The sequence below is a fragment of the Antechinus flavipes genome, chromosome 6 (assembly GCF_016432865.1).
Source record: "Antechinus flavipes isolate AdamAnt ecotype Samford, QLD, Australia chromosome 6, AdamAnt_v2, whole genome shotgun sequence".
Lineage (NCBI taxonomy): Eukaryota > Metazoa > Chordata > Mammalia > Dasyuromorphia > Dasyuridae > Antechinus > Antechinus flavipes.
In genome coordinates this window covers 156795518-156819377 of record NC_067403.1, presented here as the reverse complement: position 1 = coordinate 156819377, position 23860 = coordinate 156795518, and the positions used below count along the sequence as shown (strand labels likewise).

Genomic DNA, 23860 nt, shown 5'->3' with positions numbered 1-23860 from the left:
CATTAGCCCTACTTACTCCTCCCGAGTCATCTAGGTCCAGTAGCCAGATATAGATCAGGATAATTGGAGGTGATATGGAGCCACTGAAATTTACTGGAAAGGGGGAAGAGGTGACATGGTCAGATCTACACTTCAGAAAGATCATTTGGATAGTTGAGCTGGAAGGGGAGAAACTTGTGGCAGGGAGAACAATCAGAAGAGCATTGCAATAATACTGGTATGAGCTGATGAAATCCTACATCAGACTGAGACAATGTCAGAAGAGGAAAAAGGGCAGGTCTGAGAGACATGTATTACAAAGTTAAAATTGATGTCTTGTTAATGGATTGGATACTGTGGAGAGGGATAAGAGAGACTGATGAGTCAAGGGTGTGAGAAAAATGATTATTTTTCTTTTACCTTAATAACCAATTATCGGCTTAAGACAAAAGATCTTTCCCCTTTTCTACTTCCTCATTTAAAAATCAGCCCTTGTAGGTTACTCAGGCAACCTTTGAAATACAGGGCTAATAAAGAGGGAAAATTCAGATCTCTTCAAAAGATAAAGAAAGTTTACTTTAGGTGAACTGATGAATCCCAGCTCATTGTGTTCTACTTAGGTCTGGGAAAAAGTAAATTGTCCCTTTTGTCTAGGTTACCTTAGTTGGGATGATGTGAGAATAAATAAGTCTCTTTAACCAAGACTGAATCATCAGAGTCACATCCCTCAGTTTCTTTTTAGAAAAGGTTCTCCTCTCATTATGATATTCATTCTTCTCATTAATTGTTAATCAGAGTTGTATAACCACTCTGAGGAACACCTACTCTTCCTAGGTTTTATGAGGCATCTTTGGAATTCAAAAGTGTCATTTTTATGACCTTTTTAATTATTGCTAGCATGATTAATAAAATAATTACCTAAAAACTACACCTCTTGAACTTTTCATATGTCAGAGATGACACATAGATTGCCAGCTTGTGGGGCTGACAGGATGGTGTAGCTCTCAACAGTAACACAGAGAGAGATTTTTGTTTTGGATATATTGAGTTTAAGATGAGGCATCCAGTTCAAAATGTCCAATAGGTACTTGAGTTTAAAGAGAGATTGTAGTGAATAAGTGGATGTGAGAATCATAAGGATAAGAGATAGTTGAATTAATGGAAGATGCTGGGAGCACCAAATAGTTAGAGAGAGAAGAGAGCCCAGGGCAGAAACCTTAGAGGGCATTCACACTTAGTGGATGTGACCTGGATGAAGATCCAGCAAAGGAGACTGAGAATGAGCATTCAAACAGGAATGGAGAAAGAAAAACCAGGAGAGAACAACATCCAGAAAATCTAGAGAGAAGAGAAAATATCAAGGAGCAAAGTGTGATTGATAATATTAAAGATTGCAGGATGAGGACTGAAGATTGACATTAGATCTGACAATTAAGAGAACATTAGTGACTTTAGAGAGAACAATTTCACTTGAATGATGAGGTCAGAAATCAGAAACCAAACTGTAGCATTAACTTTCTTAGTGGGAATGAGAGGCACCTATTTGTAGGCAGCTTTCACAAGGAGTTGAGTCACAAAAGGAGGAGAGATATAGGACAATAGTTAATAGGGATGGAAATTAAATGAGGGTTTTTTGGAAGATGAGGAAGACATTGACATATTTGCAAGCAGCAGGGAAGCAGTGAGTAGACAGGAGGAGACTAAGATGAAGTAAGAGAATGGGAATAATATATTGCTGGGGAGTACAGGATAGGATGAGATCACTTACTCATGTAGAAAGGTGTGTCTTTGTCAGGAAGAAGGCCACCTCATTATGTGAAACAGGTGAAGGAGAAGTTAGTGGCAGAAAGCATTTGAGTGATGCAAGAGAAGGAAGGAAAAAAAGGGAACTCCTGGCCAAAGACCTCAGTGCTTTTCAGTAAAATCTGAGACTCACAGCTGAGAGAGGAAAAAGGATGCCATGGGAAATTTGAGAAGCTTTGGAAGAGCCAATGTAGTGGATGGTATTATAAAATGGTTAGGGAGTATAAAAGGACTGCCTTAGAGAGTGAGGGCCCAGTGAAAGTTATATTGCATGAATCTGTAGTGATTTCATAATTGTCCCCATCTTCAGCAGCACATATAGTCCCCAGCAGATAGTGGGAGTGATCTAGGACTGAGGCTTAGCAAGGCAAGACAGGCAATACATTTATCAGATTGAATTTGACATGAAAGGACAATTGGAATATGAATGCATTGCTGGTAGAGTTGTGAACTGATCCAGCCATTTAGGAAAGCAATTTAGAATTATGCTCAAAACGTTATAAAATTGTACATACGCTTTGACCCAACAATACCATTATTAGGTCTATATCCCAAAGAGATCATAAAATTATGATTTTATGTACAAAAGCAAAAATATTTATGGCAGCTCTTTTACAAAAAGACACTACAAGTGTGAAAAAAAGTGGAAATTAAGAGGATGCTCATGGTTTGGAGAATGGCCAAACAAGTTGAATGTAATGGAATACTATTGTTCTATAAAAAATGTCCAGCAGATTTCAGGAAAACCTGGACTTACATGAACTGATGCTGACCGAAGTGAACAAAATGAAGAGAACACTGTACACAAGAGTAGCAACATTGTGCAATGATCAAACATGATAGTCTTAGTTCTTCTCAGTAATGCAATAACCGAAGACAATTCCAAGGGATTAGTGATGAAAAATGCTGACCACATGTAGAGAAAAATATGAAGTCGAAATGCAGACAAAGCATACTATTTTCATCTTTTTTGTTTTTTTTTTCTCTCTTGTGATTTTTTTTCCTTTTGTTCTGAATCTCCTTTCATAATGTGACAAAGATGGAAATACATTTAATATGATTATACATATGTAATTTATATCAGATTGTTAGCTGTCTTGAGGAGAGAGAAAAATTTGTAGCCCAAAATCTCAAAAAAAGAATGTCCTTACGTGTAATTGGAAAAACCAAAATATTATTAAGTTAAAAAAAAAAAAAGATTAGCAATTCAATTTGGAGACAAGGAAACAGGAGAAAGGGACTATGTGGAAACAAAATGTTCCACCATTGTCAAAATGATAAAAAGAGGGAAAAGTAGGTGGCTAAGAGGTGACTACTGGTAGAAAAAATGAAAGGCCAAGGATTTATAAGTCACAATCAGTATTTGGATTTGAAAGCCAGAGGATGAGGTAGAACAATAATAAGTTGTAATCAAATAAAAGAATTTCAGAGTTCACAAACATGGAATTGGAATTGGAGTATATGTTGGTGATGGCAAAATTAAGACTATGACCACCTGTTTGTGGTTGACTGAGTTTGTAGTTGTATTATTCAGTCATGACTTTTTCTGGGCAAAGATTCTGGAGTGGTTTACTATATCTTTGTCTAATGGATTAAGACAGAGGTTAAATGTCTTACCCAGCATCACACAGCTCAGCTATTAAGTATCTGAGGCTATATTTGAACTCAGGTCTTCCTGACTCCAGGTCCATGTTCTCCATAAACAAGCTATCTCCATATGACTGAGTAGGTCATGTGAAATGAGCAAACTGAAGAACTGTGAATGTATAGTGTTTGAGGGATCATCAAATATATTAAAGTCTTTTAACATGTGGGCAGGATTTGGGGAGAAACAATATCCTAACTTCTTCCCCCATGCAAAGTGAACAATTTTTCTTAAAAAGTATGAAGACCAGGGATAGCTGGATAACACGGTGCATACAACACCAGCCCTAGAGTCAGGAGGACCTGAATTCAAATCTGGTCTCAGATATTAACTATGTGACCCTGAGAAAGTCACTTAACCCTAATTATTTTTTTTTTTAATATTGAGACCATGAATTAGTTGACTTGGAACTAAAGACTAATTATTATATATGGAACTAATTATTGCTATTACTTCTAGAGCCCTGAGTACAAAACAGCCTCCAGGAATTCCTTGTACCATCTCTGATAAGTGGGTGAATCAAGATAGACAACTTAAATAAGGAAGCTTCCCTTAGGCAAATCAACTCAAGGTATCCTTGTTGTTTGTCCTCATTGAACATCCTCTTCCTGCTATGCTTAAATATATCTCTTTTGAATAACTATTGAAGGATCTATGAATGTCTCATTTTGTTTTAATATTAATCTTAGACCTGAGTCAGAAAATAGAAATGAGATTCATCTCCAAGTTTCATCAAATCTTCCTTCCTCATCTCCAAAATAATTAGTTCCCTCCCCACATAAACAAACTAGTAATATCAATGGAACAACATCCCAATAACATTAGTGGAATGGTAATTTGTGAGTAGGCACCATATGCATTGTTCTTATCTATATTTCTGCAGGTCCTGCCCAACATTGTTAGAAGGCTGCAATTTCCATTCTGCTGTTGACCTATATCTTATGGGTGATTTCATCCCATTCATTTATAGTTATGATTCCCAGCTATGTATTTCCCTCTAACCCATTTTCTTTTGGGTTTTTTTTTTCACTTTTTTTGACTTTATTATTTCTTAATGTCTTATAGAGTAATTTTTTTTTCTACTTTCCCAATTCTAATTTTTAAAGAATTTTTTTTTCCATTAGCTCTTGAACCTCTTTTTTTTCCATTTGGCCAATTCTATTTTTTGAGGAGTTCTTTTCATTAATATTTTTTGTGCTTCTTCTACCAAGCTGTTAATTTTCTTTTCATAATTTTCCTGCATCATTTTCATTTCTTTCCCCAATTTTTCCCTACTATTCTTATTTAATTTTTAAAATAATGTTTTCTTTTTCATTAATTCTTTAGAATTCCAGGAATTGGAAGTGGGTTGTATCTCCTCTGCAATTTTTTTCCTTTGAGGCTTTGCTTATAGATTGGGTAGATTCAGGAGGAACCCAAAATTTCTAATAGCAATTTCCAGCATTCCTAGTGATTCAAGACAATATTCTGAGTACAGTTTCTGGTTAGATTTAAACAGTGTAACAATAAGTTTTCTATACATGAAGCATTCTTTCCATAGTATTCTTTACTGCATAAGGACGTAATTCAGTGCATGAAATACTATACTTTGCTCTATTCTAGGAGTGAAAAAATAATTTCCAAACATTTTGCTCAAGAGGAAGACAATTCATAGACTCATAGATTTAGAGCTTGTAGGAACCTTGGAAGCTATTAAATCTGATGTCTTCATTTTACAGATAAGATAGCTGAGGCACAGAGAACTCATGATGATGTACCATCTGGCTAGTGAGTGTCTCAGGCAGGATTTGAACCCAGGTCCTAAGTTCTCTTCTCCATCTACTTTTCTATGTTGTCTTTCTTTTAAAAGAAAGAAAAAAAAATCTACTTGGAAGAGCAGGGAAATCAAACCTATCACCTTATATCTGAAGAATACCAAATACTCTGCTAGAAAAAAAAATTGGAGAAATACATATAAGCAAAGTAGAAACAAAACTATTAGTTTTTATTGATGATATGAAAAGAAATGTCTTCCAAATATAGTTTCATAAAATAGACAGATTCCATTTTCTTCCCAGTACATATACCAAAAGCAGCTCCAATATTATGCCAAAATAAAGAGTGTAAATAGGACAAAATAGACATGGAGATAATAATTCACTAAAAAGGACCCATCTCTACATCTGTAAGTGCTTGTTCAAAATAAAGATTGGCTGAATGGGAAACCAGGAAAAGGAACCTAGGACAGAATTTCTTATCTCTTCCCAGCCAGGTATGTAGCTTGCACCTTCCCCAAAATGGAAGGTAAAATTCCACCTAATGGACTTATAAGAAAATCAGAGATAAATTCAAGGCCTCTGGTTCATCACTTCCGATTTCCTGCTTTAATTTTCTCTAACTGAAGCCATTCCTACAAATTTTTGCACCTGCTTGTTGACTGATTAACTAGATCAAAAATATGGAAGGTATACTTAGGGACACAGACTTGGGGAAAAGGAACTCAAACCTTAGTTTCTAATCCACTCCAATCCTAACTTTTTAAAGTGTCTACCTACTACCTTCCAGGTACCTGAAATATAAAGACAAGAGAAAACAGTCTCTACTTGTAAGGACTTTATATTTTACTGAGGAGACTTGACATTTAAACACATTATTTAATGCATAATCATTTGAGGAAGGAATGGTGACTAACAACTAGGTGGATCATAATATAAGCCTTTAAAACAGATAGGGATTCCAAAAGAAGAAGTAAGGAGGGAACTAGGAGGTGAAATGCTGAATCTGGAGAGCAGCAAATAGACTGGTTTTTCTAGAATGTCAAGTATGTGAAAGTGATGAGATCTAGGTTTTGGGGTTCCAGGAACCAAAATATGATGAGGTCTAGATTTAGGGTTGTCAGGGAACCAAAGGATGAGATTAGATTCAGGGAACCAAAATGAGATTAAGGTTTCTGGTAGTCAGGGAGTTAAATGATGAGGTTAGCAGCAGATTCAGGGTTCAGGTGAAGATAAAGAGAGGGTAACATTGGAAGAGAATATTATTCCAGAAGTCAGAGGTTTCCTTGACATAGCATGGCATGTTAGGATCTCTGCAAAGAAATTAATTTAAATTTGCCATTTTTAATAAGAAAGTCTTTGACTATAAGGCAAGGCCTGCACCCCCTCCCAATGAGGCTGGTGGGTGGAGTTGGAATTGAATAGAAAATCTCCAATTCAATAGTATTGGTATCTCCAGCTCTGAACTCAACCAGCCCCACCCAGACAACAGAATGAAGCTGCTTGTCCTCGGGTGGGGTCCCTACAATGGCAGGATTCAAGGAGAATTTGTCCTTCAAGGAATTTTAGAGTTTCAGGATCCCTTCAAAAGGATGTAATGTGAAATAAACCTGAAAAGAAAGACTAGATGATTTTAAACACTGAAAAGTATGTATTTTACCCTAGAGTCAGTAGGGAACTATTGAACATTCCGACATGGGAATGAAATGAACAGGCTTATAATTTGGGAAAATACTTCCAACAATAGAGAATGGATTAAAGAGAGGAGAAACTAAAAGTTGGATATTCTATGACTCCAGATAAAGTCCAGATAAAGGAGATAAAAGCTTGAACTAGGGTGATGATCATGTGAATGGAAAAATAAGGATGTAAAGGATTTTGCACAGGTAGAATTTATGAGAGCAAATAATTGATTTATTAAGAAAAGTGAAAGAGAAGGAAAGTTGAGATTGACTGGAGACTTGAAAAACTGTCTGGCAACTGGAAGGATGGGATTGCCTTCAACAGGAAAAAGGAAGGAGAGGTTGAAGAAGGGATGGGTTTGAGCAGATGAGTTCTGTTTTGGATGTGTTGTTTTAGAGATGGCAATGGGATATTTATTTAGACGTACAATAGGTAGTAAGTCTTGTAGGACTAGGGCTGAATAGAGGTTAGAGTTAAATTAGAAACCTGAAAGTAACCTACAAGGAAATAGTAATTCAATCCAAAGGAACTGATGGGATTATCAATAGAGAATAGAGAATAGAGAGAGAAGTGGACCCAGTTTAAGCCTGTGAAGACACTTAAAATTAAAAGAAAGGACATGAAATCCAACGAAGCTGACAATTCAGATTTTCATTCTTAATTAATTCAAGCTAATGATACATACTAACCATTAGATATCTAGAATACTGGCTCTGGAGTTAGTAAGACTCATCTTCCTGAGTTCAAATCCAGGCTGAGACACTTGCTAGCTGATAGTCACACAGCTTGTCTTTCCCTTTAAGAAAGAAGAATCTGTCTCTCACTCTTGCTCCTTAAAGTAAATTTTAACTAAACTATAATTAAGAACTAAACAGATTTCTGTTTATCAACAGTTTTTATCACATTTAATTTGAAAGGTCAGATAAAGGGGAAAAATAAGCATGCTTGCTAAATTTCAAACATTATGCTAAATGCTTTAAAAAAAAGTTTTATCTCAGTTGATCCTCACAACAATGCTGAATGATCAGGTAGGAACTGAGCAGGTGAATGTTCCCACTTGCCCAGATTCACACAGCTAATAAGTGTCAGAAGCTAACTTTGAACTCAGTTCTTCCTAGTTCCAGATCCAGAGCTCTCTCATATTATTGCACCATCTCTACCAGTTAGGGCGAAGAAAACCTCTCCTTTGTGAAATATTCTGTGACTTGTGAGTTCCTCACTTCCTCCCAGCATTGAACATCAACTAAGAGTGTGCTGTGGTGTAAGAGCCTGGCTTCCAACCTTGGCGTCGTCTGGGCAGGTTGGGACAAGATGACATAGATCATATTCTAATTGAGTCAGGGAGAAGAATCCTGCCAATCCAGGAAAGGAGAATGACATGATTGGGTGGTGAGACATTGTCTGGCTTGCTGTGGAAAGAACTCTCCTAACTGTGGAGTAGTTTCCTGCTCAGGCAGATAGATTAGTTTGGATGTGGAGGAAGTTCCCCCAGAGGGTAAAGAAAATGTCAAGGAAATTGTTGATAGTGTTGTGTAGGTTGGACTGCTAGTACAAAAAGATTGTGTCTAAACTGGGCTGGTGCATGCAGGGTCTGAAAGTTGAGGGCCAGCTGGCAGTGATGCAAATGAAGAGATCTCTCCTAATGGGAGGGGCCCTGAAGGGTCAAAACCAAGAAACTACCTTAGGGTCTCTGATCTGGAGATTCCCATTCCTGTTGAGAGAATAGCCTTTAAAATGGAGGCGAGCATCCTTGAAGCCAATTGGTAGGAAATTCTCCTAGTGTTAGAAAGCTCCAGGACTAATCCCATCACTGGAGAAGTCAAGTCTTCATTGTTGAAAAGAGCCGGGTCCATCACAGTTGATCATCGCAAAATCTTGTTGTTACTATGTGCAACGTTCTCCTGATTCTGATTGCTTCACTCAGCATATTGATAACTTTCTTATGTGATAAAGGCCATTCGAATGGACCCACATCATCAGGGGATGGACCATTGTATCTCAGCTCTCTCCAATTGCCAAAATAACAGGTAAGTGACAGCAGGTAATGCAAAAGCTATAGACTGAGTCAAGTTCAACTTTTTGCGAGTTTGGAATTTTCTTGGTAAATGATACTAAAGTAGTGTGTTATTTCTTTCTCCAACTCATTTTACAGATGAGGAAAATGAGACAAACAGGGTTAAATGACTTGCCCAGAGTCACAAGCCAGTCTGAGGGCACGTTTGAACTCAGGAAGATGAGCCTTCCTAACTCTATCCAATATGATGCTACCTAGTTGTCTAGCCTTCAAGAAGTCAAGGAGAATTCCTGTCCTGAGGGTGGACTTACTCAGGGAGCTGGAGTCAAGCTGAGTCCAAACTGAGGTTCCCGGAAAAACGGAGCCTAAGGGTATGGTCTAATGGAGCCAAAGCTGAAGCCTCTCTACTATAGATTTCCATAGCCTTGGGGATCTCCCTTAGGACTTTTTTTTTTTAATTAAACAACATTTATTAGAATCTAGAAAAGATTTATATGAGGTCCAACTCCTCCATACATATATGCTCATGGGCACACACACTTCAAGGGCTGCCCTATCCCAGCCTGGGGCAATTAGGTATTATATTCTGAACTGAAGTTTCCCTGATTTTGTCTCCCCCTACTGAACAACTATAGAGACGGGCTGCTCAACTAGTGAAACCTGAACATGAGATCAAAATACTTGTAGTTTCGGCAAATACTGCTGTCAGTGCAAATAGACATTATGGGAATGGGGGGAGGGGAAGTCACAGATCTGGTCACAGATCTGATCACTGATAAGTAGACAGAGGGAACTTGGGTTATAGCTTTGGAGCATTTTTTTTGGAGGCAGCGATAAACGAATATTTTTATTTCTTTGTTTCACAAATAAACTGGCTGAAATAGTTATTTCCTGTGGCCTAAACAAAAAAGACCAGATCCCCCTATCTTCCTCCTCCTTGACAATTTCAACACAGACCCTCCCTGCCTCACCCCTTTTCTCTTGCCCTTTTCATTCCCCTAGGTTTCAGCGCCATTCCCCTCACTTTTGTTTTCTGAGCCATTGCCCCACTTACTTGTGACTTCCAAAACTTCCCGGGAGAGAGGAAGGACCAGGCCAGGTAGACCGGTCTTTCCCCACTCCTTTCTTTTTTTGTATTTGGAAAGATTTTTAAAAATTTTTTTTCAGAAACATATTGGAATATGATTAAAAGATTCAACTAAAAAAAAAAGGCAGTAGGAAAAATTAGAAAGCAATGGTGGGGAGCATTTGGAGGTGCTAATAAAACTGTAGAGGAAAATTAAGCAGCAGGGCACTTGGAGTCCTTCAGCCCTATCCAAGCCTGCAGTAAACTCCAAAGTCCATGTCCTATCAGAATTATGCTAGGGAGGCTCCAGGGGGACTGTCTATGGAGCAAAGGGATGTTCTGGCTCAGAATTTGTGTAGGCCTTTTCAGCAACCCCCAGGAATGTTACTGAACAAGTAATACTTTTGAAAGTTATGCTGACACTGTTCCCCCTCCTACTTGTTAATCAGTATTGGGGGAGGTTCTGTTGAGAGAGGATGTATTGGAGATGACCCAGTTGTAGTTTTTGTATTATTTGCTATCTGTCGCTTATGGGGTCACCCTTATCTGTTGTTTTGGCGATTGGAAAGAAGCTAAGATTCCCTTTCGCTGATGTGGACCCATCCTAATTGTCTTTATCTTATAAAAAAGTTATCAATATGTAGAGTGAAGCAATCAGAACCAAGAGAACACTGTATACAGTAACAGCAAATATGATGATCAACTATGATGGAGCTGGCTCTTCTCAACAATATGGTGATTGAAGTCAATTCCAATAGACTTGGAATGGAAAATGACATCCACATTCAGAGTATGGAGACTGAATATGCATAGTATTTCACCTTTTTTGGTTTTTTTTCTTTCTTTCTCATGAATTTTCCCTTTTGGTCTGATTTTTCTTGTACAACATGACAAATATAGAAATATGTTTAAAAGAAATGCACCTATTTAATTTATATCCGATTATTTGCTGTATTGGGAGGGAAAGGAAGGGAAGAAGGGAGAAAAATTTGGAATACAAAGTCTTAGAAAAATGAATTATGTTTTTAGAAAAATACTATAAAAAATTTTAATTATCAATAAAAGCTGACTCCATCTTGAATCTTTTAGTGATCTCTAGTTATTGTTACATTGATGTCTTTTTCTTTTTTCCTGAGTTTTGCCTTATTAATAAGGTGAAAACACCAACAAAGAATTTTTCTTTCTAACAGTACCATACAATATTGAATCCCTGAGGGATGGAAAACTATTTTCTAGTGATAGAGATGAAGGAAGCTGGAGTATGTTTGCTAGGACAAAGTAAACCTCCTTTATTAAATGTTCACTGACTTATGAGTGTGTTATTCTGTCCTTGCACCAAACTTGGACTAAGAGGTATCTCTCCAATATTATTTCACTATATCTAGTTTCTTGTCTTTATGGATTAAAAAAAAAGAAACTGCTTCCAATTGATATATCTTGGTTCATCAAAGTATCTTTCATTTTCAGACCTTTGATTAAGAAACAAAGTAAGCATTCATAATATGTTTCTCAAAACCAGAGAAAAATAGGGAGTTTAAAGTGAGTAATCTAGTGTTCTAATAATTCTGCCCAAAAAAACCTCATGGACAGACAGTATGATCCACAGAGTCATGAAGAGTTCAACATGAATAGATGATTGAACAACAGCAACAAATAACCGACAGCATCTCACCGTATCAGAGAACTCAAAAGAGAAAGAGAAGTGTCACTGGCTCTCTATTATCCAATCCAAGAAAGGACATTATTTGTCCATCTTTCTCCTCACTACTCCCAATCTCCATTTTGCTCCACACATAATTGTTTCCACTTCCTTAATTTTCTCCTGTACCCATAAGCCTCTTTACCTGGATCAAGTTGGCCACAAAGTAAAAGGGGTGCAGACTGTGGGTAGACATTTTTTTCCTCAGTGTTCTCTATACTCAAAGAGCTTTGGGACTTGAATTGAAGGCAGAACCATTCAGAGTGTTGCTGGCCTCTTTGGGCTATATGTCCAAATGAAATCTCAGAATATTAATTCTAAGTGTACACTTAAAAATATTGTATTTTTTCTTTGGCATTGTCCACTATATTTTAAGGGAACTATTATTACAATATTTTAGATTTAATTTTTAACGCAATACAAAGTACACTGTTGTATATTATATTTGCATTCTCCAAATACCACTAGGTGGCAACAGTGTCCTTCTAATTAATAACAAAATTTGAAGCATTGTGCTGAACGGGATAGATAAACCTAGGAAGGTTTCCCATTTCTACAAAGAAAATCTTTATTTATCTCTTCCCTAATATTGGCGATCTTTTCTCCTTGGGAACAATTACTCATGGTACTCATTGTGAGTGGCGTTGATTTCTGCACTGCAATTTACTTTGTAATTAAGCTGATGCTAGAAATTTTATTTGATGTTTGTAATATTTATAGGAGAGCCCTCAAAAATTAAATGACAAAGTATAAGTGTAAAGTAATATGAAATATTACTTTAATATGAAATGAACAATAGAAAATGAGAGACATCATAGAGAAGGAGGCAGAGAAGGGCAGTAGAATCGGTGCACCTATGTTATAATTCTGGTCTTATGTGACTTGGAGGAAATCATTTTATTTGCCTAAATCTCAGTTTCTTAATCAAGTAAGATTTTATTTTATTTTATTCTTTTGCCTCCTTAGGACTTTATGTGCTCTTTTGCTCAATTTTTTCCACTTTGTAAGACCTTTTTTTCAACTGTGTACATTTATGTTTGCTAAATTTCAGTTGATCAGAATAACAATATAAATTACTACTAGCAATTCCACCTTTAGAAAATTTCTCCCCCTTCCAATTTCCCATCTCATTTGGTTTGTGACTCTCTAATGCTTTTGTTGAGTAAGCTTTTTTTTTTTTTTTCAGTGTGGGCTCAAAAACAAATGTACAAATTATGACTTGGATTACTGTTTTCTTGATTGTCTACACTTAAGATAGTGTAGGGGGAAATGATAACGCATATTAAACTTTTAAACTTTTTATTTATTTTATTCTGAACTTTAGAAATGAAACAAGTATTTCCATTACACAGTAAAAATAGAAAAATAAAGATGATTATACATGAAACTGCAAATCTATTATGTAGATTAAACTTAAAAGTGTGTCACAGCATACCTTTGTTAAACATTTAACAGGTCACTGCTGATAAGCTTTGTATCTTTCCAAGTACCTTGGGATCCTGGCTCTGCATATGTTTCCAAAAATATGTTCTATTTCTCCGACTTCCTTATTTTTTTCTCTGTGTTGTGAGACTTTCTCCTCTCCTCTGTCCCTCCATTCAAATCTGGTACTATTCTTTATCACAACTTAGAATATGACCAGAAAGAAAAAATGGTACCAAAATGATGCTTTCATTTTGATTGTTCAGATGATTGATGCTAGCTATTGTGTAAATACAGAAAATGAAAGAGCCAAATCAAACCAATCCAGAGATGGCCACAATTTTTCTCTTTTCTATGTTTTTGTTTGTAATCTTCATTTCTTAAAACATGTTATTCCTTACATCCTATTACATGCATTATGTCTAAAAGCAAATGAAACATTCCACATCCATAGTCCTCTATTTTTGCAAAAAGGAAGAAAGTTCGTAGACCTCATTATGGTCTGTTTTACTTAGGAAGAAACTGACCCAAGAATCTGATGGAGAATTGAGAATTCCAACTCAGGTCGTAAGACTTCCAAGTTCTAAGCTTTTTCCATTGATCAGCTGCTGACAGACATTGTAAGCTTCAGAGCTAACTCCAAGGTACTTATGACTTGGCATTGGTCACTGGGTGGGCGGTTAGCCACAAAGCCCCTTTATTGTGGGCCACCTGCGTCAGCGCTCGGGCAGACCTCGGGCAGCACCCCGGGCAGTACCCCGGGTCAGAACCACCCTGAGGGAGCCGTACCAGCAGAAGCTGTTCTGGGAGGGGAGCGGGTAAGCGGGCGCCGGGGCTGAACAGAGCCGGCCTGATGCCTCCGCCTGCCTGGCGGTGAGGATTGGGCCATCCCCCTCGGAAGGAGACCCTCGAGAAGGCGAACATCGGTGAGGAAGCGGGAGCAGCCTTGCTCAGGAGTGCATGAATGGGTCCGTGTGTGTGTGTTCTATGTGTGTATAAGTGCAAAATGAGGGGGAGAAAGGTTATCTGAGAACTCCTGCGAGACAGAAGAGGGGATGGGAGCTGGTATGAGAAAGAGAGGGGTAGGAATAAGGGAAATGACGGTTAAATCCAGGCTCATGAGGTTCTGGAACTGTAAGGCCACAATAGCTTTTATCGGAGTGAAGATTTTGCCTCCAAAGCAATGGGCGGAAATTGAACAGTTTTCTATATGTAAGAAAATTTCCTCAGAATTACAATTTTCCCAAAAGTGAGAAATGCTGCTTTGAAAGGTAACTCTAGTGCTCTTTAAAAATATCCCACCATTTGTCTTGTCATAAAACAAACATGACAGCTAGGTGGCGCAGTGGATAGAGCACCAGCCCTGAAGTCAGGAAGACCTGAGTTCAAATGATATCTCAGACACTTAACACTTCCTAGCTGTGTGACCCTAGGCAAGTCACTTAACCCCAATTGCCTCAGGGAAAAAAAAAAAAAGACAAAACTCTTTTAAAATTTGAGACATGATTTTCCCAAAGACCCCAGTTTTTACTTTAAAAATCTCAGAAAGGCAAATTAATGACTCTGAGGTACCATTACATATCCCTCAGATTGGCTAAGATGACAGGAAAAGATAATGATCAATGGAAAACTGGGGCAGTAATACATTGTTGTGGAATTGTAAATTGATCCAACTATGTCTCTACTGGGGCTGTATCCCAAAAAGATCATGATATGTGCAAAAATATTTATAGCAGTCCTTTTTGTAATGGCAAGGAATGGATGCCCATCAGTTTGGGAATGACTGAATGAGATATGGTATATTCATATACCATATTGAATATTATTGTTCTATAAGAAACGATCAGCAGGATGATTTTGGAGAGGCCTGGAGAGACCTACATGAACTGATGCTGAGTGAAGTGAGTAGAATCAAGATAACATTATACACTGCAATAGTAAGATCATGTGATGATTAATTCTGATGAACTTAAGACTCTTTTCAACAATGAAGTGATTCAGACTAGTTCCAATAGAGAGAGCCAGGATTATAGGAGCTGAATGTGGATTACAACATAGTATTTTCACATTTTTTTGTTGTTGTTGTTTGCTTGTGTTTTTCCTTTCTCATATTTTCCTTTTTGATCTGATTTTTCTTGTGCATGATAAATGTAGAAATATGTAGAGAAGAACTGCACATTTTTAACATATATTGAATTACTAACTAGGGAAGGGAGGTGGAGGGAAGAGAGGGGGGAAATTTGGAACACAAGGTTTTGCAAGGGTGAATGTTGAAAACTATCTTTGCAAACATTTTGAAAATAAAAAGCTATTATTTTTTTTAAAAAAGAACAGAAACAATCCAGGGACAGTTGGGTGGCTCAGTGGATAGAGCACATGACCTGGAGTCAGGAGGGCCTAATTTGAAAGAAGCAGTAGACACTTGATACTTAATTGCTGTGTGACCTTGGACAAAGTCACTTAACACCAATTACCTCAAAAAATAAAAAGAAGTTATCTCTTACATTTTTATTTTTTTAATGGGTAGAGGTAAAGAGAGAAAGGTAACCCTCTGTAAAGTCACATTTTATTTCTGATATGTGATTAGTATGGTCACAAACACAGTATGGTAATGAAAATGGGGGAATTCGGTGAGAGTATTGGGGCATGATTATCAAGAAGACTCATCTTAACAGAGTTCAAATTTGGCATCAGACACTTGCTAGTGGGGTGAGCCTGGGCAAATCACTTAACCCTATTTGCCTCAGTTTCTTCATTTGTAAAATGAGCTGGGCAAGAAAATGGCAAAAGCTCCAGTTTCTTTGCCAAGAAAACCCCAAAGAAAATTAGAGTCAGATATGACTGAAATAATTGAACAAAAATGGAACACAGTGAGCTAATCCTGTCAGAGAAGAAGAAAAATATTGTGTTCAGTTCTAGGCACCACATTTTAGAAAGGACATTAACAAACCAGAGGGAAGAAACTACAATGTACAGAGGACTAAAGAATGTATTATACAAGTAGTATAAGAAAGAACTAGAAATGTTTAGTCTGAAAAGAGAAAATGACAGCAGGCTCATAATTTTGGCTTTCTTCAGATCAATGAAGGACTGCCATGTGGAAACGTATTCTGCATGGTCCTAACAAGTTAGACCTAAGAGTAATGGGTAGAAGATGAAATTTTTCATGTAAGGGAAAACTTCTTAACTTCCCTGTCCAAAAATTAAGTGTACTTGTTTGGTAGGTAATGAATGGAACACTGGAGATCTTCAAGAAGACAGTCATTTCTCAGAAATAATGTGGAAGAGACTCAGATATGGGCTAGGCAAAAGGGCCATTTACGTCCTTTCCAACTTTGTGATTCTGAGATTAGCCAGGAAGTAAATCAAAGCTTCATCATTCTAGCAGTCTAATTGTTGATCTAGTCCTCCTCATCAATAGTGACATCCTGTTTGAGAAAGGCATGGTTTAAATGGTAGCAAGGAAAAGATAAAGTAGTAATATTCAGAAGAAACACTGAAAAAAATAGCATGTAGTATCTTCAAGAGGTAAGTCTTTCAGAGTTTATTCTGAATGTTGATGTGTTTATTTAGAATAAATTGTCAAATGAAAAAACATTGGCATTAATCCTCTCTGTTGTGAACATTTCAAAGGGTGACAAAAGAAGATCTTATTTTTACATCAAAAGAGGTCAAATTGTAATTATTCGGTATGGCATATGGTTTGCCAAGAAAGCGCACAGTGAAATCAATTTTGCGAGGAAGTTGCTACAACGTGTAAGTATCGGTAGAATATTTATGGCAAAAATGAAGTTTTTTTTAAACACTCATCTTTTTTGTGGTGTTTGATGGAACATTTCTTACATCTTCATTCATATCTTATGTAAAAAAAAAAAAAAGTCAAACTAACAAACAACAACTAAAACAGTTTGCTAGTCTCTCCTGCTTCATGTTAGAAAAGTTAGATTACTTTCAGTTTACTGAGAAAATGACCAATTGCTTCTGGTACAAGTTATAATTGTGTCTAGAATATTTTCAAAGGAAGTTGTATAGAAAAGAAAACCTCTTGAACTCAAAGATGTGGATTCTTAAGAGTACTAAGTATCACAGTGGATAGTGTGTTAGCCCTGAAATCAGGAAAATTCAACTTCCTGAGTTCACATTTGGCCTTAGACTCTTACTAGATGTGTGTGTTCCAGGGCTAGTCACTTATCCCTATTTGCTTCAGTGTCTCATCTAGTGTAAAATGAGATGGAGAAGAAAATAACAATTTCAGTATTTTTACCAAGTAAACTCCCAAGAGCCAGGGGGAGAGTCAGACATGATAAAAATACTGAATAGCAACAGCAAAAGTTGTTTCATTCCCAGTTTTAATCTATCTTTGGAAGTCTGCATTTGGGGATTATATATATTTTGTACATTGGCCATCATATCTGTCATATGAAAACAAATTCTAAAAGGATATATAGGCAATACTAGTTTGCAATTTTTGTGGATTTTCATATCCCATTTGCTTCATGTTTTTCTCTCTCCTAGTAATTCTGTGACTTGGAACATTAATTTTATTTGGAGTACTTAAACAATTACCTTTGAAATAAGGTAATTGAGTTTCCTTTTAGTAATATAAAACACCTTTTATATAATAAGGCCCAGATGTTTTTAAGTATAGAATTTGTGTCAGCATTGAAATTTTATCAGATTTCTAGAAAAGGCTTTAGGCAATAAAAGTGCTAAATAAATAAAAATAATAAATTTACCTACATCTTTCTCTGATGCAAATTTATAAATATATTTCTTAAGTTATGTATATGGTTGTGAATAATGCTGTACTATAAGAAATATTGAAGGAGTACAGTTTCAGAAGATTTGCAAAGACATTAACTGATGAAAAGTGAAATGAGCAGAAGAACAATATTAAGTGGCAATATGACAATAATGATCTGTGAAAGACAGCCATTCTGGTCAATACAATGATCCATGACAATTCCAAAGGACCCAATAATGAAAAATTTTATCCATTTTTAGGGGACTCGGTGCAGATTAGGTTTTTTCTCTTTATTTCTTCCTCATAATATGATTAATGTGGACATATATGTTTTTTAAAATTTTTTTATTAAAGCTTTTTATTTTCAAAACATATACATAGATAATTTTCAGCATTTACCTTTGCAAAATCTTATGTTCCAAATTTTTTTTCCTTCCTCCTTCCCTCCTCCCAGACAGCAAATAATCCAATATATATTAAACATGTGCAATTCCTCTATACATATTTCCATAAATATCATGCTACACACACACACAAAAAAAAAATCAGAACAAAAAGGGAGGGAAATGAGAAAGAAAACAAAAGGTTCCCACAGTATTCTCTCTTGATGCAAACGGCTCTCTTCGTCATAAAACCATTAGAACTGGCCTGAATCACCTCGGTGTTGAAAAAGAGCCACATGGTCTAGAAGCTGGAAAATGAATGGATGCCCATCAATTGGAGAATGGTTGAGTAAATTGTGGTATATGAATGTTATGGAATATTATTGTTCTGTAAGGAATGACCAGCAGGATGAATACAGAGAGGACTGGTGAGACTTACACGAACTGATACTAAGTGAAATGAGCAGAACCAGGAGATCCTTATATACCTCAACAATGATACTGTTTGAGGATGTATTCTGATGGAAGTGGATCTCTTTGATAAAGAGAACTAATTCAGTTTCAATTGACCACGGATGGACAGAAGCAGCTACCCCCAAAGAAAGAACACTGGGAAATGAATATAAACTGCTTGCATTTTTATTTTTCTTCCCGGGTTATTTTTACCTTCTGAATCCAATTCTCCTTGTGCAACAGGAAATGTTTGGTTCCACACACATATATTGTATCTAAGATATACTGTAACCTATTCAACATGTAAAGGACTCCTTGCCATCTGGGGAAGAGGTAGAGGGAGGGAAGGGAAAAATCAGAACAGAAGTGAGTGCAAAGAATAATGTTGTAAAAAATTACCCTGGCATGGGTTCTATCAATAAAAAGTTATTTAAAAAAAAAAAAAAGAAAAGAGCCACATGGACATGTTTGACGTAACTTCAGATGAGTATCATATTTTTTGCCTTCTTAGTGTGTAGGGGAGAAGAAAGAGAAGACTTAAAACTAAAATAAAACTTTTTAAATTTAAAAACCTTTAATTTAAAAGTAAATTTAAATTTAAAAAATATTTGTTATATCCTAATTCTACTACAACAGAACAATTTAAAAATACAAGTTCCATAGTGGCTTACCTTTGGAATTGTTTCATTGGTAAAATGGCTTTATTTCTGACCAGTTGGATAGCTAGCAGCTTCTTAAACCCTGTAGGGAAAATGTGACTAACACTATGGAGTTGATATTATTTTTATAATATAAAAATATTATAATATGTATGAAAATGTTAATTGTGGTTCTTGTATAAAGCAACCTCCCATATTCCCATGGTATTTTCTGAGGTCTCTCAGGGTACAATATTATTAGTTGAAAGTCTGGTAAAGAAGAAGATGAGAATTTGGAACCACCAAAAAAAGTCCATAAAAGAGCAAAAGGCAAAGGGTGTGTACTGTACATTATCAAAGAGATTTTCATTATAGACCCAGAAAAGCTAATGCCATGGACAATGAAAGTAAGGACTGATTCTAGATGACAGCAACCAGGAAAGTGAAAGGCCTTGAATACATGTCATATAAGGATTGACTGAAGAAATCAAGGATGATTAGCACTGGACAAAGAAGCTTGGGGAGAACATAATACTTGTTTTGTGAAAGATAATAAAGACTTGTTTTGCTTAATGCAGAGATTCAAGTAGGATCAAAAGGTAAAAATTTCAAAGAGGCAAACTTGGGCTTGATGTCAGGAAACGTTTCCAAAAAATTAAAACTATACAAAAGTGGATGGGGGCTGCCTTGGGAGAAGGTAGTGTAATCCTATTTAATGGGCTTTTAGCAAAAACCAGAAGATCACTTTTTGTTAAGTGTGTGATAGATAGTTTTTCAAGAGTGAACTGGACTAGATGGTAACTAAGTCCCTTCCACATCTGAAATCCCATAATTTTATATTATAAAGCTGGCGATGATTCAAGAACAATGTTTCAAAAACAAAAAACATAGTGGGAACTTAAAGTCAATAGATTTTGTTTCCTATTTATCCCATGAATTACCGTGAAAAGGAGAAGAACATATACTCTTAGTGAAGTTGATGGATAACAGAAAAGCAGCTTTATCCAAAGGCTGAGATAAATGACAGCTTGATGCTATCTTATTGCAGAAGAAGCCCTTCCTGACTGAATAGTAAAATCAAAAAATAACCTAAATATATAGTGTATATTTTATGATAGCTTTCTATATTTTTGCATTTTGACTAATTCACAGTATCTACTTATTTCTGCCACAGTCAGGAGCCCTGGGAGCTAGCTATGCTTACAAAGTCCTTGTACAACAACATTACAAATATTGGAGTACCTCTTTTTGAAGATATTATTTATAGCTGTCCTTTTAAAATAAATCCTGAGAAAAAAACTGAGGACGTACTACTCCCCACACCAGAAAGTAAGCTCCTTAAACACTTCTAAATTATAAATTTTGTCACATTTTTCTTGTTGGTTAAAATGTCTTTAATGTAATTCAGATATTCTTTTAACAAAAATGATTACATGAATTTATATTCACTTACACATTTTGCTATTCTCTTTCTGAATGCCCAGTAGTGGCTCAATCATGATGAAACATTTTTATATTAAGTTTTCAGAATATGACTGGCTAAGAGTAAAAAAAAAACAAAAAAAATTTATACCAAATTATGCTTCATGAAAAAGCCAAATTATGTGTCTATTTCTGTCCCCTTCTCTTGACTAAGACAACTACCAAACTAGCTCAATCTCTCATCACATCTCATTTAAGACAATTATAATTGTTCTTCTTGCCTCAAATTCTCTCTCCTTGGGAGGGGCATTGCCAGTTGTCCTGACTTATGTTTTGCCCCTGGACTCCAAATGACTCTGGAAGTGAGAGTTGAGTCTGGTGACTTTGCACAGTCACTTGCAAGTCAAGACATAACCTTCTTGATGTCATTTATCTTCAAGAATAAAGGATGAACAATCAATCTCTCCTTAGCATATCTAGCTTCCTTCAAAATTCAGCTCAATGGCAAAGTTTTTGCTAATAGGTTTAGTTGCTAGTTTCTCTCCCTTTCCCAAATTACTTTGTATATATTTAATATATATTCATATAAGTAACTATATGTATATGTTCCATTTAATTATGTATAAACTCCTTCACACTGGAAACTTTTATTTTTAATTTTTGTGAACATTCTCTAGCCTAGTGTTGGACACCCAGAAGCCACTTAATAAATGCTTGATATTTTGATTTTTATCTTTAGCAATAGATGCTGAAAGGGCATATGAACTGAACCACTTACATGAACTTGAAATTCAGAAAAATTCAGCAGAACAAGTTCAGGCTTTGCTAAAAGACAAGAAATTTGGCTTAAGAAGACCTCTTCCACCCAAGAAGTGAAGATCGTTTGATTTTTTTAGAGGCATGTTCCTTTGTCTCTCTATCCGAAGGGGATGAGGGGATTCAGACCATTCACCTTCTAATACATCAGTTGGTGCAGACAGAAATCAACAAAGAGCATTATCTTGGTGGGTGAACAAGCTCCCCTGAAAATACTTCATCTGATGACCTAATACACCATTTGTACCATCCGGTGTTGCATTTCATCTTTAGGCTCTTAGCCTCGAACAGTGTAAGTTGTGAGAAAAATAGCATTAATTAAGACAAGTGTACATGTGCATTTGGTATTAGTTAATTGAAATAGAAGGAAAGAGTCAGCATGTGACAGAGTTTAATAAACATGTAGTTTCAGAGTCAGAACGCTTCCAGATAAGAGAAAACAAATGCTATAAGCAGCCAGAAAGGAATTCAAATATCAAGGAACCACAGCCAGGAATTACACAAACTTTACCCAACTACCCTATAGAGAAGCAGTATATATAGAATGATATCCCAATTGCAAAAATTAGAGGTTTACAACTAGAAATAATTTACCCAGGAAAACTACACCAATTTATTAGGTTTATATCCCAAAGATATCAAAGAAAGAAAAGTTCTCTATATACAAAAATATTTTTGGATATTAAAGGATAACCATCAATTGGGGAATGAAGACATATTGTGGTTTGCAATGAAAAAAGGGATTCATCATATTATTTGTGTGAGAAATAAGGAAAAACATGATTTCAAGGAGAGCAATAGACTTATAAACTGATTCAGAGTGAAGTGAGCAGAACCAAAGGAACAATTTAAAACATTGGTATTACATAAATGAACATTTTTAAAAGATTTGATAACTCAAAGAAATTATATAAACCAGTTTGTAAGGTTGAAATTATGACCACCCATAATTTCAGAGGCCTAAGAAGAATGCTATCCACCTTGATAATGTAGGTGTAAGAAATTAATTTTTAGAAAAGATAACCAATATGGGAATATGTTTTAATTAACTGTGTGTATGTAATATGCAATATTCTGTAATTTTTTCAGAAAATGAAGGGAGGGAGAAAATAAAAAAGCCTGATAACTGAAAAGTAATTTTAAAAAATTTTAAACCAGTTTCCAAAGATCTGGCTTAAGCAATCCCAAAATGAACCACTGTTAACCACACATATATCTTATTCTCAGACTCCCTAATTCTCATTTATAAAGTTTGTTGAGACAGGTGGCCCAGTGGTTTGAATTAATTTGTTTTCCATTGAGAGTTATAACTTTTAAATATGAATAAAGTAGACCTATACAATGTGTTTTCCTTTTAAAAGGTAGGGGAAGGGAGTAAAATGCTTTTTATTTTAACTTTTTGTCTAGAGCAAGGGTGGGGAATCTTTTTTTCTGCAAAGGGCCATTTGGATATCTATAACATCATTTGCAGGTCATAAAAAATTATCACTTTATAAGAACTCAGCAGTGAAAGCTTCTTGTACCAAGTTTTCTGCAAACTAAGACCTGCAGTTCGTTATGCAAATGACTTTGTAGGCCTTCTACAACCAGAAGGCCAGATATTCCCCACCCCTGGTCTTGAGGAAGTATAAATTTACTTATTCTCTTATATTTAACATTAAAGTTTTTATTTTATGAATGGAAAATGTATCTCATGTATTTACTATGTCCTAATTATCTGATTTTCCAGATATACTTTAAATGCACATAAATGAAAATGAAAAAATGAATGAAGAATTCTGCTTGTGAAGGTCATATGAAGTGCTGTATCCACCATATCCTGTTATTCTGAGGCAGAATCATATTTCCTGGAAAGATGGTGGCCATACCATGATTACATGTTGATCTCAAGCAGCTCAGGGCAGGTGGTTAGACTGAACTAATACATAATTTCTCACGTTTGGGTTTCCTGCCAGGATTTAGTGTTACAGATGAAGTGGTTTTTGCCACATTTTTAATTAAGGAATTTAGAATCTATTTCATGTTTTCTCTTGATAAAAATTCCTGGAGGATTTCTTCCTTTAAAAAAAAGCTTCAAAATGAAGATACCTTGGAAAAAAATAAAAATGTGTATTTTATTATGATTTTTAACCCAACAAAATGTGAGTTAAAAAAAAAAGCAAACAAACAAACAAACAAACAAAAAAAAAAAAAAACACTAAGCTATCTCAACTACTTTGGTGTGTGATACCTTTCCAGTTAGAGTTAATCATGATTCCGTTGAGGTTGGGAAAGGGGGACTCCAAAAGTCCCAGACTGTTGTTGTGAGGTATCTCAAAAAAACTGAATTCTTCTCAGGC

The 23860-nt window shown here is 35.9% G+C and overlaps 1 protein-coding gene across 1 annotated transcript; it reads left to right on the top strand.

The window, feature by feature from the left end:
• The first annotated feature begins 13828 nt into the window (after positions 1-13828).
• On the top strand, positions 13829-23627 carry C6H4orf36 (chromosome 6 C4orf36 homolog). The gene is made up of 5 exons (XM_051964592.1): positions 13829-13991; positions 16699-16821; positions 20458-20612; positions 21445-21813; positions 23251-23627. The coding sequence occupies exons 2-4, from the start codon at positions 16757-16759 to the stop codon at positions 21579-21581; spliced, it is 357 nt and encodes a 118-aa protein (XP_051820552.1). The 5' UTR covers positions 13829-13991; positions 16699-16756; the 3' UTR covers positions 21582-21813; positions 23251-23627.
• The last annotated feature ends 233 nt before the right edge of the window (positions 23628-23860 follow it).

What these genes read in the sequence shown, in the direction of transcription:
- C6H4orf36 (XM_051964592.1), top strand. Translation starts at nt 16,757, where the DNA reads ATGGCATATGGTTTGCCAAGAAAGCGCACAGTGAAATCAATTTTGCGA. An exon ending in CGAGGAAGTTGCTACAACGT is followed by an intron (nt 16,822 to 20,457) that starts GTAAGTATCGGT and finishes TTTCTGCCACAG; the next exon opens with TCAGGAGCCCTGGGAGCTAG. An exon ending in ACTACTCCCCACACCAGAAA is followed by an intron (nt 20,613 to 21,444) that starts GTAAGCTCCTTA and finishes TTTTATCTTTAG; the next exon opens with CAATAGATGCTGAAAGGGCA.